Source organism: Poecilia latipinna, unplaced genomic scaffold, assembly GCF_001443285.1.
Source record: "Poecilia latipinna isolate Pla-1442-1.1 unplaced genomic scaffold, P_latipinna-1.0 Scaffold883, whole genome shotgun sequence".
Classification (NCBI taxonomy): domain Eukaryota; kingdom Metazoa; phylum Chordata; class Actinopteri; order Cyprinodontiformes; family Poeciliidae; genus Poecilia; species Poecilia latipinna.
The window spans coordinates 52,152-71,659 of NW_015113499.1; the positions used below are offsets into that span (position 1 = coordinate 52,152).

General features: G+C 39.6%; 1 protein-coding gene across 5 annotated transcripts in view; it reads right to left on the bottom strand.

The window, feature by feature from the left end:
* LOC106957160 (neurexin-3b-like) overlaps positions 1–19,508 on the bottom strand; it is a 181,551-nt gene that overhangs the window by 29,776 nt on the left and 132,267 nt on the right. For all 5 annotated transcript variants that reach the window (XM_015048419.1, XM_015048420.1, XM_015048417.1 and 2 more), the window contains 2 exons: positions 16,192–16,630; positions 12,410–12,793 (listed from right to left, as the gene is read on the bottom strand). In XM_015048419.1, coding sequence (XP_014903905.1) covers positions 12,410–12,793; positions 16,192–16,630 — 823 coding nt within the window. The remainder of the gene's footprint in view (positions 1–12,409; positions 12,794–16,191; positions 16,631–19,508) is intronic.

A 19,508-nucleotide genomic window follows, 5' to 3' on the forward strand; every position in this document is an offset into this window, starting at 1 on the left:
AAAATTTTAAAAAAAAAAAAAAAAAAAAAAAAAAAAAAAAAAACACACATCAAGACAGAAGAAGCTGGTTCTGCAACGAAAGATGCCATCTCTGATCTGTGGTGGACACACTTCCAGCCATCAGCTCAGGCTTGGAGCCATTATCTCCGCCGTCCACAGACAGCCGGGAAAACACGGGCACTTACAGTATGTGGGCGGTGGCATCTTGTCAGGGAAAATGCAATATGCATTAGACAACAATTCAATCTGTCTCCAGCGGATTGAATGCGTGCGTTAGTGTGTGTACGGGTGGTGCTAGTGCTGGCTTGGTGTGTGAATGCGAGCGTGTGTGCAGCGCCGAGCCAGAAAGAGGAGAGTCTCAGTGGGATTGTCTGGCACTGGGCTGGCACACCGTCAGACAAACGCACTTCATTACAGGCCTATTTACCTGATTAACTGGGCTACTTTATCAGCTACACAGGACTCTGCAATGCACAACTGTCAGCAACACCCTGATTCCCCTAAAAGCTACTCTCCCACACCCGCTCCAACACATCCAAACGCTAATGCTTCTCTTAATGTCTTACTGCCGACCGACTGACTGGCTTGCTGAACTGAATCCGAGGACGGCGTCTTCCCGCAGATGACATCAAATACACCTCCCTATAGACTTGAATTAATGTCACCTCTCACGAGCCGAGGCTCGAACGCGACCTGAATAATCTGTTGCAGTCGAGTCCCCCTTATGGGGGAATAACATTTGAGTAACTGTCTTTATGTAATGGGATGTAACAATCAAAAAGAAATAAAGCCCCGAGCTGTCTGCCAAAGATGAGAGAGGACAAAGCCCACCTTGAAACATTATCGTTATGGGAGAGTAATGACTTCCCCTTGCTTTAGCTCTGGGTGGGTCTGACTGTGAGCTATTCAGAAACAAAAATCATTTTTCAGTATCACTTTTGGGGCACCAGACAGAGCTAAACGTGCATGGATGTCTAGACTAATCCAAAGCCAATGGCACAGAGTTAACAAAAATGCTTTTTGCACCATTTTATATCGTTAATGTTGGCAAAGCAGAAGTTAAAGTAGAGTGGTAGGTTTGAGATCCTCAACCACATTTGCATGGAATCAACACGTTGAATAATCTACCCAAACCAAGGTTATTTTGGCGAGGCAACACACCATGCGGAAGCACTTCAAGTTATTTAGACATGACATTGTCCTAAACATGACTTAGCAACAGACATGAACATCAAGGCGTCTTCATGAATGTTGTCATCAAGTGTCTTTCAGTAAATAATGACAAATTTAGATGCGTCGCCGCCGACACATTCCGGTCAAGAAGGGCTAATGCAAATGTGCATTAAAAGTTGCACTATCAACTTAGCATTATTTGGTAAGTAGTTTTTTATGCAAAGCTGCATTAAAACTTACATTAAAAGTCAATTAAAAGGGTCAACTTTGCATTTAAAGTGTCACTATTTACCGAATGACGCTTCATGATAACATTCATGAAGACTCCTTCATATTTATGACAGTGTAATGATAGTCTTAATTATACCCCTTCAAATAAAGTGCTTCCAAAAACTTTAACCGTAGCAAATGTATAAGCGAACATTTTAGCAACTTTCAAACAATAACTTTTTAAAACCTTAATTTATCTCGATGCCACAACTCCCTCCCCCTTTAAATGTCTAAAGTAAACAAGTTATGAAGTAAACAACTTATTAAACAAATGAATACTGGTCTCTCTTGCAACATAGCCCAAAGGCTACAATTGTGTGCATGTTTTGATAATATATTTAAACAGAGTTGTATTTTAAGCAAGCAGCTATCCCCCTCCCTCTCTGCTCCATGGGGCTCTGTTGTCAGGGCTGCACCAAGCCAAGCTGCCGCATTGAAATTCAGATCACAAGCAGACGGGTTTCTTTGGCCGACCCAAACTCCCGGTCACGACCTACACAAAATGGGTCTACAAGGGCCAGAGCACAGGTATTTTGCACATGAACGTAGCAGAGGCACTGGCAGGGCAGGTGGCAGGCAGGCACAAACAATACAAATAAAATGATAAAAACATTTAAAACATGCTGGTTATCAATAAGACAATTGTAATCATGCAAATAGATGTAAACAAGGTAAGGTCAAAGAGTGATACCTTAAAATAAATAAATAAAAATAGAGATAATACTTCATTGTTATGCATCATATATTGAGCAGGTGCATAAAAAGATAATATGCATGCACAACTATACACAGTGACAGCCCGGCTCCCCACGCTGGCACCACATCTGTTTGGGTGATAGCAAGGCAGACCTCTGATCACAGGTGCTGTCATGTCTCATGGGTGGGATTAGGAAGACATGCCAAACAAAAGCTTGGCAATTTTTTTGTGCGTCTGTAAGCGTGTGTGTTGGTGGGACCAGGGGGCAGGAGAGGGAAAATATGGAATCGATGTAATGAAAAATGAACTGTAGGAAGTGGAGCATGAGCAGGTTTATGCGAAATACAAGGAAAAAAAGGTAAAAAACAGACTTGAGACAGAAATCAACGTCATAGTTGACTTGGCGGAGACATGTCAGATAAAAACAGCGAGCAAACAGCTCTGTTGTTGTCTGTTAGTCGTCGCCTGCTACCATCTTTGATCATTTCAAAAACTCTAAAATATCTGTCACGTCGCATTTTTTTTTTGTTTTGTTTTTTATTCCCCCCCTCTCCTCCCCTTCTGGTAAACGGAGCGAGGAAATTGCCAGCGTTTTAAGCTCCCACCAGAGGAGAAGGAACTTCACGCGCAGCGGTGTGCGCCGCTCAATACAAACACGATGAGATCATTCCCAGACTTCTTTGTGTCGACTCCAGAAACATGAGCAGAGAGGAAGGAGATGTAGTCGGTGAAATCAGGAGTAGTCTGTGATTGTTTTTGGAAATCCCATAGTGTACATAATGTTTCTGTTATCTTTCGGTACTTTGAGGACTCTCAAAAATGCCTCATTAAACGACCAAGGCGGTCGTTGGTCCGAGTACATTTTTGAATTAATGTCACGAGACAACACTGTGAAAAATTATCTAATTTTCATTTCTTGAGCGTTACAAGTTTTGCCACTCGTTATTAAACTGTAATAGAGATATTATCAGACAGTTTGTATAAATGAATTTCTTTAGGTTTTTGTCATAAAATAAAAATGTTAATAGTCAGAGTATATACAGCTGCGCAGAAGGAAAGATTTTTACCCCTATTTACCTTCTAAAGTCATACCGTGGCAACAAGGTTTTTGTTTGGCTTCTACCCCCAACGCCCAAATGTGAGCAGCTAGCATGTCATTATTTAGTCTTCAGACAGATGCCTCTTAGGATTCATTGCAAGACTAACTGCTACTGAAGGTCCTTCTTGCCCACAGTGTCATCATCCACAGTGACTATCAAGATACTTTGATGATACGAGTTACGACAACATTTAATTTCCCTTTGGAAAAACTAAAGTATTACTGAATTAAAGAGAACCAAAAGCTATCCCAATCAACCCACCACTAAACAGCAACTGCCTCCCCTTGAATGGTGAATGAATGGCGCTAATGACCCAGACATTGCTACTTGTGTAGAATCGCAAGGCATTAGGCCAAAATATTTGAAAAGTAACACATTATCCACTGAAGGAAATGCAAGTACAGCATCATTATGTTTATAGATCATAACAAAATGGAGTGGTACCCTCAGTGATGAATAGATAAAATCTTAATCATTCCTTACAAGCAGAAACATTTGATTGTAATAAAAAGGCAACAATCTGAATACTGCAAATACATTTTCACAGTATTGCTCATGCCGTAGCAGCTACATTAGATTTAATGTCGCACATAAGCCTACAATTTAGCATGAATGCTAGTAAACACACATGCCATCCTTTTGGGGTCTGACAGTTTTTACAGCAATTTTCCAGTAGATTCAAAGCAGTCTTTTTTTCTCTCTCTCCCAGAGCAAATACAAACACATCAACTCTTCTGCACACCAACACACAATCCTATTTCTCTGTTAATGGCTTTAGCGAGCAGATAGCTGACCTCCATCTCTTGTGGCTCAGTCATATGTGGGAGACAGGCAGTCATATAGCTGAATGATGGAAAAACAGAGAGGAACGTTGCAGTGCAATATTGGGCTTCAAACAGCTTGGAACGCATCTTCTAAGCTTTATGGTGATAAATGCAACAGATTGTAAAAGAAAAGAATCTTTGTGGGAAGTCAATGCAGAAAAACTCTCATGATCAAGATTAATCAGAGAACCTTATTGGCGGATTCTATATATTAAACTGGAGGGCAGTATGATATACAGTGAATAAATGTCTAACCTCGTGAGCTGGATGTGTTATTACAAATAAATTTCAGGGTGAAACAAATCTTTCTAAAAGTACGAGTGGATGAAGGTTATTGTATCCTAACAGATCGATGAAGTGGAGCTTTGTTGATGAAATAAAAAAACAACAACAAGCAGACAGTAAGGGAGAGGAAACATGCTTCTTTTCCTGTTGTCCAGTTATTTACTCAGTATTTGGTGATGATATGCTCTCCACTTCTGAATCAGCAGACTCTGTGTTTACCTGCCATAGAAACACCAACATAGATATTCTTTTTTTGCAGCCATTTCTCAGCCAAAACAACATATAAAGCCTGAAAAGATGGATGGAGCTTTTTTTCCCCCATTTTTTTTTTGTAAAACTTTCTTTAAAAGCATGCCAGTTCCAGTAATAACAATTAAAATGACAAATGCCAGAGCTACAACCAACTATGTAAGAGGAAACAAGCAGCAGGCAATGTCACTGCAGCAAAGATAAACTCAATTTCAAGTAGCAGTGCATGTTTATATAATATAATATCTTTATATGATAGCTACTCTATTGCACCAAGTCACAAAGCTCAAAATGTCTGAGACAGATTTTTTTTTTCTTCTTACGCCGTCACCATCTCATTCTAACGAAGCGTCTTTAGGAATGAAAGATGTGTACCATTGATGTGCATTTGATGAGTCTACAGCAACTAATGAACAACTAAAGAGGAATCCTTTCAAAGAGGTCATCTGCAGTAGGTGACTCTTATTTCCTTCACTTTATAGAAGCAGAAAGGAAGCAGCCAGTCTAAGGGCTACAAAGGGACAAAAGATCAATTCTGCCAACATAGACCAATATCAGTCTCCATTGTGTTTAAACGCATAAAAATGTGCCACATGAATATTCGTTGGATACTACAATAAAGTTTGTGGTTTTTGTGACATTTCCTATAAATGACACTGTTGGGCAAATCCAACCAGAGTAATGTGCTTCAAAGAACAAATCAAAGTAGAACAAGCTAGCCTTTACCCAAGATAGCTTTATTCATTCCCAACATGCAAAACCCATTACTGAAACAAAAATACATCTCTGAGTCAGGATCACAAAAAAAGGAACATTTCTGTGTTTGGACAATGACAATGTGCCCAACATGGCCCCATTTTAAGTCTGGAGACGCTTTCTGCATCCGTCAGAATGTGTTCCCATCTAAAGAAGAATTAAGTAAGATTTTGTCAAATACCAAGTCATTTGCCAATGTGGTAACTTAAAAGCATATTGGGCACCACACAGAGTGCTTCTAGATTCCTCTCTAGAGTGTCAGTTTGCTAGGTCTCTAATGCTTTGTTCCACTCAGCAGTACCTCTAGAACTGGTGTGGTTTGGTACGCTATTTTGTCTGTTTCTATTATAAAAGCGACCCATACAACTGACCTGTAACCTCACATCGTACAAATTAGTTGTAGGTCTGTAGGTCAGTGGTACAGATTGGTTAGGGTGGAGCAGCTGCACAGTCCACAGACTACGGGACAGAAAAACGTCACAGCTTGCCACAGGCACGTCCGTCACATTTGTTGTCGCACTAATATGTTGCCATGCTAGCAGTTTGGGTAAATTATTAAGCTGCTAATGCTACATAAGAAACACATCTAAAGAATCCTGGAGCGAAATCCAATTCAATCAAACGACATTGCAAAATGGTGTTAGACTGATCTCCAACCGCTTCAAGCCGCAGACAGACAAACAAACATTTATATTCTTTCAGCAATTCACCACTGAAGGCCAAACGTTGTCATGTAAATTCATAACCTTTGTTACATCCACAGGGAGAGCATTGATCTCATCATTTCTACCCTCTCTCTCATCACACAAGCGCAAGCGCAGCTCTCAGCTACAAATGTACTGTATAGCTTCGGTGAGATCAAGAGCCTGTGCCACGTGTGAATACATCTCTCTGGCTGTTTGATATCGTCACCAGGGAGCTGTGGGGTCTGCTGAAAAGCACCGAGCAGGAGGAGAAAGAGCTGCTCTGCTAGTTTGACTAGAAGATTTCAAGTCACTCCTTTTGAAAAGACAAAATACCGCACGAAGTTTCACGCACAACATCTCAATCCAAAGGGCTCTCGTCATTCTGAAGGGTACAATTTTATCACTAGACGAGAATAAAATTGACAAACTTGCGTTCTGGAGAGTACTGCAAATTTAGGGATGAAAAGCGGGCCGACATGTTGACGAGCTCACACGAAAATTCCTTTGGAGGGTCATTATGAGGCCAAGAAACAGAATATGACTTTAAGCTTCAAAGACTTTCTTGCCAGAGAATAAGCCCGGTATGAGTCTTTAGCTGAAAATAAAGCTCTCGGGTTTTCTGATTCTATTTCAACTGTTTCCTTGCGGTTACATGAGTTGGGATCGCTGACACCAGCACTCTGAGAAGACATCCCTCCACATGGTTGATGGCCTCACTCTGCTGTGGGTGAGAATGAGAGGAGCAAAGTGATACGGCATCCGTATCGAGCTGTGGTGTATCTGTGCAAACAGAAGGTAGTTCAGTGTGTTGAGACCTGACCACCGAGCAGACCAGAACACCTTTAACGATCACTGATCTTCCAACGTGAAGAAGAGGAAGATGTGGGAAGGAAACGAGACCCAGGCAGCTTCCAGTATTGGCGGTAAGTCAGAAGAATGTTAATCCATCTCAGTTTTTTACAGACCTTTGAAAGACAAGGAGGCTCTTTGCCAATTAAAAGTAGGAAGACTTTTAGGAAAAAAACACTCCCATATTGTGTTACTAGGAGTTTGACATTAGAGAAATGCCATTTTGTTATGCAAGTTTCATGTTTACAACAAATGTGGACTAAAGGCAAAATTGACAAATACTTCAAGGACACGACAGGATCCAATTTTCCACAAAATGTATTTTACTTGATCACATTTAGGACTGTGTAGAATTGGGTGCCATAGTAACGCAAACCTTTCAATATGCTAGCACAAAAGGCAAAATAGAAAATGACTTAAATTCTTAAAGAACAAAGGTTGGTGTGGTGTGTAAATGTCTATTACATATTGTCATATTGGATTGTATTTTATATGTCAGCTGGAGAGAATGAACTTCAATATTTTTCTCACTCAGTGAGTGAAGTTCTACTTTTTCCATTGAGTCAAGAATAAGCCCAAAGTTGCATAAAAATAAAAATTTGATGTCTCTCTGTAGCAGCAAGTTCTGAATCAAAGGTTTCATAAGTTAAAGAAGAAGAAGCAGCAGCAGCTAGAAATAGTTGTATTAACAGGCTTCAGTCCAGGTCTTTAACTCATTCACATCTAAAACAGATCCTGCTAGATGTCAACCATGGGAGCCGTACAATTGCCAATTCAAGGCTATGCAAAGGCTAAATATAAATATTTATTCAAGTTCACATTTGTTTTTGTTTTTCTACTTTTGTTGAGGAAAATGTGACAACTTTTTGGTCAAAGGTCTCCAGTGACTCGGGGATTAATCTGATTTATCGTGGACGTAACCAGAATCCCTCATTAAGTTGGTAATTACCTGATAACTGTTCTATCCAAGTCTTGTATTTTGCTGATGTTGCCTTACAAAGGTCAGTTTGAATTAAGCTACTTTATTGTTGACTGTTCTTCTTTAAGACTTCTTAAGCCGCATTTCCCTCAGATCGGTGATACTTTAAATCTAATTGCTATTAAACAATTAATCATTTAAATTCACCTTTCACCTGCTTCTCTGAGAATCTGCTTTTCTTTGAAATGATCCATAATTACCTGTTGATGCAGGTTGTTTTAATCTGGTGATAAATATTCATTATTTAATCATTTAAATGCTCTGATTTTCTGCATGAAAAACAATGCCAAGAAGTCACATTTAGTATGTCTGATTACCCCAAATGTTTATGTATCTCCATTAAAAAAGAGTAACATCCGTATTGTACATTAGGTCTAACAGGAGAGTAGAAATCCTGCTCTGAACAGGCTGAAGCTTTTGTTCTCCACCTCCAGAAGTTGAAGGCAGACTTGCCGTCCTGTGGGTTATCACCCAGCGGCAACGGCGCTCATTGAAAACAGATATATGACCATTCAGAGACCGATGTGTGGGAGGAAGTGGAACGGGACAGCAGAGGAATAATGCGAGGGTGTGGAGTGGTGGGGGCATAAAACTTAATGTTTTTCTTCCTGTGGGTGGAAGACAGGCCACACTGGTGTTCTTTTTTTCTTTTTTATGTGCGTGTGTTGTGCATTAGAAACAGTGTATCGCCCCCTGTTTCTTTGGATCTGAGATGGTAGAGAGAAAGCAAGAAAATGAGCAATTTCAGCAAAGGTTAATTCATAATATTACAAGAATAAATTTTTAAAAATATGAGAATAAAGTTGTAATAATGAGAACAAAACCGTATTTCGATGATAAAGTCTAAAGAATACGAGAAAAAGGTTCCAATAAAATGAGAAGAATGTCATAATATGACAAGAATATAGAGATAATATTACCATATTATAATGCCATAACAATGTGAGAATAGTCATAAATTTATTAGAATATGTCAATGTGAGAACAGTCATAAAATTACAAGAATAAAGTCATAATATTATGAATACATATTTCTATATGTAGCATAGATTACTCCATTTATTTTCACACTGCTTCATCTGGGACTTGCACCACAAGCAAACGATTGTGAAATGGTATGACAATAAAAGAATCCTTTATTATGATTTTATTCTCGTAACTTTATTGTATTACTCTTGTAATTTCATTTTCTTTTTCTTACCACGACCCCAATACTCCGTCATACTTCACATACTGTAGTTGCAATGAAAAAATATTTAAAGGCGTCTGGGCCTCTGCACTCCCTTGAGCTGACTTTCCGTCAACTTTCTCAGAACGTCGCAAACGCTAAACAAGCCCCATTTCTGTGTGTAGGTGAGACGCAGCGTTTCAGGTTGTACATGCTGATATTCTCCACTGACTCCGTTAATGACAAATTATCCTCTCTCCACCTAATGTCACCGCTTGCTTCAACAGTCTGGTCTCCAGATGCTCATTACTCGCCATACAAGCAAGGTTCTTTACAGGCCCCGGGCTCTTGTGAGAGTGCTGCGAGACCTCTGCTGAACCGAGCAAATCTCTGTAAAATCGTGAAGAAGCCAGGAACAATCTGAACAATAGCCTGATAACACACACTTGCACAGCCTGGAGTGTCCCCCATCTCCTCTGCTTCATAAAAACTTTATGCAGCCAATCTCTTAAAAACTGAGACAAGAAGAGCCCATTTCACCAGGAGGAAGTTCAATTTCTCCACGCAGGGCGTCATGAGCGACAAGAAAAACCTGGCAAAGGAAAGTGAAATCCTATTAAATCTTTCAGCAAAAGCCTTCCATAAATAATGTGAGGGAAGTGTCCCGAGTCGCATTCCTGGCTTTTTTGCTGAAACGATACGCCGTCCACTTCTGTAGAAAAGCTATTGTTAGTCGGCCACCTCTGTCACTTCTGCACCGGATTTGAGGGAGGAGGAAATCTATTTTCAGTCATTTTAGCAAAAACTTTGCATGTTTTCCAGCCTGGTAAATGTACACTAGGTTTTGCACACACTGAGATGCACCAAAGCATCAGCCAGTGATCTGCATCGGTCAATTTTCATCTGCAACGCTGATCTTTTTCCAATCCGTGAACAAAAACAACCCTCTTCGGTGAGGAAGTTGATGCCATGGGAAGCTTGGTATTAAAGAATGTAATAAGGACAGGGTTCATACACATTTCAAAATGTCCGTAGTTTCCAGATTGAGGTGTTTAGATTTTATTCTGATGTTTTTACAGCATCATTGACATTTTATTAAAAATATTAACCTTTATGTATTATTGACTTTTGGTATAATATGGAGCCATTTAACTACTTCTTTGGCATTTTGACCCACATAGATCAGATACATTTCCAAACTATATTGTCTCGCACTAAATGCAGATTATTTAAAACCTTGTCTCTGAACTTTGCACTTAGAAATAATTTGCGTAGGATAAAAAAAGTTAAGCTTTTTAATTTCAGCTAGACCTACTTACAGACTCAATTTAAGGTTTTCTACAGTCCAAAAAAGTAGAGAAATGACATTTTCTTTGATTTGTAAAATAGTGTGTCGGTCATTTTGTCAGTGAGTCAAAAACTAAAAAACTTATGAAAAAGAATCAATTATTCAACATGTATGTTTCAAATCAGAAATAAAACATGTCAGTGGAATAAAGATCAATGGAACAAACGACTGCATATATTGAGAATTATTAGATTTTTGTGTGTAGAAAATGGAAGGAAACAAAGAGAATGAAACATTTACTTTTTTCTCCAAATCATGAAATCAAACTCTGTATTTATCCAGGCTGCTAACAGTGACTAGGAGTTTTGTAAACTGACAGAAAGATGGGTGCTAGCAATTCTGCTCCTTCACTGTTTATTACTTTTCAAAGCTTTCGACCTCAATTGTTTAAGCGTTAAAAGGAGCCAACACTTTGTGCCCACCTCGGGGAGGCATTATTAAACTGCTTTATCAGTGGACTGACCCAGAGCAGAAATCAGCAGATAACAGCGGGGTTGAAAACACATCAGAAAAGTTGCCATTATTAGGCCTTCATATACTCTGCTTAAAACCGAGAAGTTTGCTCTCGCATGTAAAAAGAAATTTGCATTTTTATATGTGGAGCACATTTTTCCCCCCTCTAAAATCTCACACTTAAAAAGAAACTCCATTATAGGGAAAGGTCAGACATTTTTTTGAAGTGGGTCTCTGTGAAGAGGCTTAGGAAGAGTTCCACCTAATCGGCAGTAGATAACGCTCTTTGTGACCGCACTTTAAAGAAACGGGAAGGAGGGGCCGGTCTGAGCCAGTCAGAGACAAAGGATGATTTATTTTAAAATAATCTCAATTATGTTGTAGCGCCTCCAACACATAAAAGAGCATCACTGCCACATTAGTATTAGATGGATATTTACGGTGAAGACGGAGGTAGTTTGTGGCCCTTGACGATCACCTTCTCATGGAAAGCACATAGTGCAGAACTGAATTTGTTCGGAGCTTCTACCTATAAAGTCTGCATGAAATCTGAAGTAACTAATAAATATGTTCTCTCTCCCGGAGCTGCAGGAAGAGGATGATGTCATTCTTTTCCTGCAGGTGTAGTTCGGGGTTTTCACAGCTTGTTCTCCATATCGTCGCAGAAGTCTCGTCTCCTGTGGTGTTACACAACTACTAAGCCTTATGTTTACAGGCTACACAATGCTAATGGTGTAAGTTGCTATCATGAGATGTTATGAACAGCTGAAATGCGAACCATACTCGCTAGCTGCGTTTTCATTAGAAATGTGCGAACAAATTGTGTAAAAGACACAATTTCACTTTTGAGGTGCTTTCATTAAGTAAGAAACGCGATTAAAATAATGTCTGAATATGTTTGTTCATGCAACAAGTCATTAAAACCATGGCGCTCAATCATCCTCCAACTACTTCCTGTTGTCTTCTTCTTGGTTTATGACAGTAGGAACATCTGGTTGTTGATCATGTGACTCAGGTGTAAAAAAAAAAAAAAAAGAAAAAAAAAAAGAAAGTGTTTTGCCAAATAAACAAATTTTATTCCAACCAAAAAGTAAAACTAATTCAAACACCAAAACTTTTGACAGAAAAACAGGACTTTCCAAAATTGCTGTGTTTCTATTAAGTAAATTTATTTTCAAAAAAGTCAAATTGTGTAATTGTGTGGATAATGGAAACGCAGCCACTGTATCTTAAAAAAATAAAGCAAAATCCTTCTCTGTCTTGCTTCTCATTTGAATATAAATAATTATCATTAACGGCAGAAAAACTGGATAAAATTTTAAATGCTGTTAATGGCAGTTCTTCAGGGGAAAGTGGAAAAATTGGCCATGAATCTTTGATCAGTGCTCCTCTAACAAACACACAAAACAGCTTGCAGCACACAAAAAAAAACTAGCTTTATCCCCTTTCAGCCTCCTTAACTGAGAAATCAATGAACCTCCAAGTGAAAACAAACAGATTTATAAAGTTAATCCCTAAACAGATAGAAAAAATTAACAGAGTTTACAAAGCAGGAGCTAAAAGACGACTGACCTCTCTCGCAGGTGCTGTCCCAGAAGCCCGTTCCGGTGCAGTCGCAGATAAACCGGTTCCATCCCTCCTTACACACTCCGCTGTTCTTGCAGGGGCTGCTGTCACACTGCTTCCCCGTCATCTTGCTGCACGACGACTTGATGCCCGTCACGTTCTGCGACTGCGAGATCTGCCGGATGTCCTTGCTGCGTCCGTCGATGAACAGGTCCCGGATGCAGCCCACGTAGCCGTAGTCGAGCATAGCGGTCCAGAGCTCGGTAGGGAGCACTAAGCCCGCCCGACTGTCAGGCAAACCTCCCAGGTAAAGGTCCCCTTCCAAGTCCAAGATCTCGTTTTCCCCGCTGGCTGTGAAAGGGGTCCGGCGGCTGTTCACCGAGATGATGCCTGGGTGGAAGAGAAGCGATTATTGTTCGTTTTTACTTAATTCTTCTTAAATCGGATGTTGTTTGCTGTAGTGTTCTTGCTGCCCTAAACCTTTACTTTTCAGGCTGCGATAAATTAATCAGTTTTAGGGTAGAAGTGTTAAATGTTTTACCCAAAAAATTAAGACAGAGCAGAGCTGTGCCTCTAGTAAAATTGTAAAAAAGTGTGATGATAGAGTACAAGGCTTTACTCTGACTGTCCTGAACCGTCACATTTGCACATCTGGAACCCTGACTTGCTTTGATCGCTGACACTCTACTTCAGGGAACCCCTAAAGAGTCCCAAAACCACAGAAGAAGAGAACACAATAAGAATAAATAATTATGCACTGTTTCTTTGCGTCAGGTGACCAGTTCCTCCATTTGTTTCGCTGGTTTGTTGGAAATCTCTATTCAATCAAAATATTAAATTTGCCTTGCAAAAAGATCGCTAGAGGAAGTCCACTAGAATTATTTTCCCTCTTTTTTGTTTGAATCTATTTTAAAAAATTCCTCCTTTAAAAAACGCTTACTTGAAATTTCTAGTCTGCATAGTCATTAAGCCCAATGAGACGGTGTGGATTGTCATACAATTTCCAACAATTCCCACATTTTTCTCGTCAGTCTACAGAATATTATTTTCCCAAAAGTCTTAGGGAACATCAAGATCTTTTATTTTATCTTTTTTTTTTTTTTGCTGAATGGGAAGCAGGCCTTTGGGTTTATTTTTGAAGAGTTGTTCATCTTGAAACTCTCTCATGGATGCCATTTTTGCCAAGTCTCTCATCTATTGTTGAATTGTGAACACTGGCCTTAAATAAGAGTGAAGCCTGGCTTGATGCTTTTCAGGGCCCCTTTGTGAATCTTATTTTTATTCACTGGAGTCCAAAATCCCGGGAAATTGCTTTATAGCCCTTCCCAGCCTGAAAAATGTCAATAACTAATACTTCTCTACAATCCTTGTATCCCTTAGATTGGACCATGAGGTATTACTTTTGGAGATCTTGTAGGCTTGTTTTCCAAACCTTTACAAAAACCTTTTCCATCGTGTATCTGAAAAAAAAATCTGCATTTACACATCAATGGAATGAAAACGCAAATAGGACTGGAAATGATGCAGTGACCATAGAAAGCCTGTAGGAGGTGATGAAAGTTTGAACAGTTTCTGATCCACAGGAATGTTTTCATAATCCCTTGATTGTATAGAGGAGCATGTGCAATCTGTATATCTTCAACGCTGACAAATATTTCAAAATCAGCGGATTTTGCTTAAATACACCAAATAATCCAGTCCACTGTCATTTTGACTGCGTTGTGTGAAAACTGGATCTGAACATGAATGATGGCATGACTGGGATTCATCGTTTCCTTATGTTTTAAATTTACCTTTGTAGTTTTGTCCATCCAAAACATTGTTACCATGTGAACAAGAGGCCAAAACATTTGAGTAAATGGAGCATTAGCCTACTAAATGTCACAGTTTATATTCAAGTGATTTCTTGAAGTGTTTGGGTGTGGCTAGTGGAATGAAACAAAAAATGTGTGTATTCTCAGTTAAATCATGATTTAAAAAGGGAGGCATTTCATTTACTTACATAGGGTGAGGGGAGTTCGGATACCTTTTTCCCTTAAATGAAATCTGGAAAGAGCCTTTTTTGTCGACTTGCGTCATCTTTGTTCGGTGTTGACATTTGTTTCACAAGCTCAGATATGCCAGTGTGACAAGTAAGGAAAGCGGAGGAATATTCTAAGAAGACAGATGTCTGGGCCTGTATTACTTTCATGAGTTTTGCCTTGTAGTTGTTATATCTTAATTGCCACCTTAAATATTTGACTTTTTGCTTTTTTTAAATAGAAGCGGATGTATTATTCAGCAGGCGGACTCTGCTCGTATCACATAACCTATGCTGTATAGGATATCTTCTTCAGCCTCCATTGAGGTCAAAAGCATGTGGTATAGGAGATAAAGAAAAAGATATTTTTTCCCCCTCACAGCCTACCATTAGCTTGCACGAGAGCAGTGAAATATGAGTTACCAAATATTATATTCATCTTGCAGCGCGGCAGAAACCCAAGCTCTTTGTGGACATGAAATTTAATTCACCCAGACTCCTTATTAACATTTCACTCATGCCACAAGTGTGATTATGCCTGTTCTTAACCATCTTTCAGTCTGGTATCCATTTATCTGTCTCATTCCTCTTTTCCCAGCGAAGAAATCCAACTTTCTGCTCCGCTATCGCACTTGGGGGCTGTGCCGGTGATTAATCAAAGCAGCGAGCTCTGACACACGGCTAAATTGGCTGCTCCAACCTGATATATAACACGGCAACTAACACAACCATGTTCTCTGGAGGATCTCTCCTAATGCAGAGATTGTATTGAGTCTGGAGCTTAAGGCAAGAGAAGTTTCAACCTCTGTTCACTAATGCAATCTTCCTCAAACATTTTCTGTGTATTTAGCTATGTTTTGAGGTCAGGGAACCAATAGATGGAAGGAAGCCAGAAAAAATAGAAGGGACTTGGTTGCCATTTAGAGAATAAGAGAACTTTACCCTGGCGATAAATCATTTTGAGCCATCTATCTCTGTTAAAGCTTTATAACATTCTAAGGTTGGGAATCCCAGGAAACTAAAACAAGCTAGTGCTAATGACTTTACCGAATGCTGTGTTAGGGAAAACGTTTCCAATAATTTCATAGCAACTGAATGTGCAACAGTGGTTCAAAGTTTTGACAAGATAATAAATGTTGTGTCAGCAAGCTTCAGTTTTTGTTAGGGAAAGGTTAGGGTTGGGTTGTTAGATGTTTACACTATATAATCAGATAAAAACAATAAATTCATGTTTTTATATGGATCATTACTGACTGATAAAAACATCCGACAGCTGGCTTAAAGCTGGGCTATGTATCTTTTTTTTTTTTAAATCTGTTTTCCCCATATTTGTTAAATCACTATGTGTAGTATGAGACAGAATATGTGAAAAAGACTGAGCTAATCTACCTTATCCTAAAGATAGCTGCCTAAATACATAGCTCGGTCAGAAACAACCAATCACAGCCAGGAGGAGGGACTTAGTGCTGTCAATCATGCACTTTGCTATGCTACAGCTTCTTCCCGTCAGCAAAACCCGCCATGAATGCTCAGGATAGGTAGCATAGCTAGCGATGATGGTGGATGAACGGTTTTCCTGTAATGGTAAGTTGTTTCTCCACCATTTGTACACTGAGCAGCATGTACCTGAGGTTGATTGACAACCTAAGACTCTACTCTTGGCACTGATGGGTTGACCAGATGTGGTTCATTTCTTCAGACACCAATAGTACAGACACCACTTCTCAAAGTACTCCCTCCCCTACTTTATTGTTTTCAGCATCCTTACCAGAGCGGCCGTCCCTCTGGATGTCCACGTGGTGCCAGGCCCCATCGCTGACTTTAGCCTGAGTGGCCTTGACCTTGATGGTCCCGGAGCCCATGTCCAGAAGAAGGTACAGCCCACCATCCAGCAGCTCCACTGCAAAGAAGTCCACCTTGTTGTTCTTCTGGCCCTTGGCGTCGCGCCGGTTTTGCGGTTTGCCGTGGGTGAAGAGTATCAACCCGTTGGGTTCCGAAGTGCGGAAGTCAAAGGATATGGAGCCGACGCGCTTGGTGTTCCACTTGGGCAAGGCCAGGAAGGAGTCGGGGGTCTCGAAGTTGATGGGGTCAAGCGTGGGAACATTTTCACACTTGAAAACCACGTCTCCTTGGAGCTTCATCTTAGGGTCAACGATGCGGGCCAGGCGAGACAGCTCCAGTCGGATATCGTTGTTCTTGTACACCACCTGAGGCGGGAAGAGAAAAAGAAAAAAAGAAAAGAGAAACTTAAAAACAACTCAAACACATAAACGGCAAGCTGAAAAGCTGGTGCAAGGAGTGTTTTCCTTTAATAATCTTTTAGTGCAGTCATGAGCGAAAATTTAATCTCTCTCTATAAATGAATTGAACTCCATTGCCAACTGTGATATTATGGAATCATGCTCTGGTATTATTACACGTTGCAGATGCGAGGACAGCTGGATCGATAAAACTAATATCTTCGAGGATTTGTTTGTCTCAGTGATCTTCTATTTCAGCTTCAATTTATTCAAGATGGAAAAAAAAAGATTGTAAACAAATGCAGGAGTGCATTTCTGTTCGATTGAACATCTACTCACAGAATGAAGGGATGCCTAAATTATTGGTGAGTCATTCTTTGGGAGGCCAGGGGAAAAAAACCAAAAAAAACAACCACCACCAAAAAACAAAAGAGTTTGCGAATTGAAAGTGAAGGCCCAGGGGAAATTCACGACTCCCGGAGAATATTGCTGTTTACTCACAATAAATTCACACCAACCCTATAATCATTCAGAGAAGAAATCAGCATCACATGCAAGTCAAATACAACAAAACACCAAAGAAGAAATGGAGAAAAATAGCATCAAATTGGAATCCACTGATGCAGAAAATTAATATTCCCCTCCCCCCCCTTTTTTTTTCTCGGAAAGGAGTCGGGCCTTTTCTGGTATGTAGGACAGAGTTTGTACAGGAAACGACAACACTGTTAGGAAGAGCACAGCTGTCTGCAAACAGATTTTACTGCTGTGGGATTACTGATAATCCTAGAAGATTTGTCATTAGATCGACACAGGTGACCCCTATTTCTGGAGTGGATTCATGAGGCAGGGGCCAAAAAGAGAGAGAGGAGGAGAAATGAGGAAGAGATTAATGAAGATGCATCGATCTGATATTAATATCTGTATTGGTGCCGATATTGGAAAAAAAAAGGGGGTATCAGTGACAGTGTGCCCCAATCCATAAGGATGGATGTATTAATTCTAATTCTTTATATTCTGAGAGATATCATGCTTTATTATTATTTAACATTATATTTAGGATTCCTAATTTCACTTTCTGAACCATTTCAAAGAAGATTTGTTGCAGTTTATTTTTACATGTTTGACCAAGCTTGAGAAGCTACGGGCGTACTGGTGCATAATTATCTCAGATTTGTGATTCAATATATTTATGTCTGTGTTAAAAACAAAACAAACCACCAAAAAAAAAAAAACATTTAAACTCTTTTCAGCTTGTTTTTATTTGTCTGTATCGGATCGGAATCAGTCAATACTAAACCTCGGGTGTCGGTATCGGAAGTGGAAAAAAGGGGATCAGCGCATCTCTAAATGTTAATACAAGCATTTTAAAACAATCTTAATTCTTCTGGCAATGATGGCACATTTGAGCTTTAAAAGGGATGGCAGAGTACCAGTGAAAAGTATTTTCTTTTTCTTTTCTTTTTTTTTTTGCCAATTGTGCTGTGTGGATCTTCAGTGTTGTGTGTTTTGTAACGACATCTTTTATTGCAATGAAGAAGTCAAAACCCGACTTCTCTGTAGTCAACAACAAGGTTGACCTGAAAAGAATCAACAAGTTTTGATCTTAATTTTATCTAGATATTTGATGATGCTGTTCCCATGAAATGGTAGAGCTCATTTCTGCCACAGCCTGGGCTTTTAAGCAACATCCAAAAATGTTTCTACGGAGTTCAGGTTGGAAGTTAAGTGGATCTGTGTCATTGTCCTGCTACAGAACTCCGTTGGCTCCAAGCTTTAACCCAGCTAGCCCAAAATGTGCCCCTCAGATGGATTGAAATGGGTCAGGATGTTCTAATACAAACCAGGAATCACATAAATCCATGCCTACCATAAGCCGGAAACAGCTGAAACAGCAGTATCTTTGCAGTGAATCTACTTTTATACCAGCATTAACTGAAAGAGAACCAACCAAGAGAGAAGCACGTCAACACCCTGAAGCACCACTGAAATCTGAAGCTGACCTCATGCCCAATCCGGATTTCTTCATAGGAAAGGTTGTATTGTAGGTTAAAGGTTGAGACAGCTGGGCGTAATGACATGGAGTATGTATATACCATCAGTCAAAGTGAGGTTTACAAGGATAACCATTACAAATATGGTGAGTACGGATGCTCTGATCAAGTATGTTGATCCCAATCACCTATTCTGATTCCAATCACCCATGAGGGCCAATCACCGATCATCTGCATTGGCCATTAATTTTTCACGTTGGGTATAAATGCTGCTATGTGATCTGGCAAAATGGAAAAATTATCTGGTAATAAATTAACCTAATTTAGATATAAATATGCAAATACTTGCAGGCACAATACAGCAGCTACTCAGTCAAAAGGACAACTGAAAAACCTGCAATCAGTAAAATAACATTTAACAGTAAGGCTCTTAACAGCCTACATTATATACGAGTCAAATAAATCTCACAACACTGCATATATCAAATAAAGTCATGTAAAAAAGGAAACATTCATTCAAAATCAAATGCAGATTGCATGAAAATAAACAATAATGAGTTACTAAATCAAAACCTCCTGAGAGCACGGCTAGCTGATTAACGCTGGTTCTGATTGGCAGTTTCTGACTGAGCTGAGTAATTCTGCAGAAACAGGGAGGAGGCAGAGGAGATCGATTATTTTTCAGAGATGATGTAAGGACAGTGAAAGTTTTAATGCATATATAAAATCTTTTGCTTGTTTAAGTTACATGCTGCAACTTTAAGCAGACGTTCAGAGTGAGAGTTCACTGTCTGGTGGAGCACAAACGGCGCTAAGTATGTGAAATATTACTACCAGTTAGGCCTGTCACGATA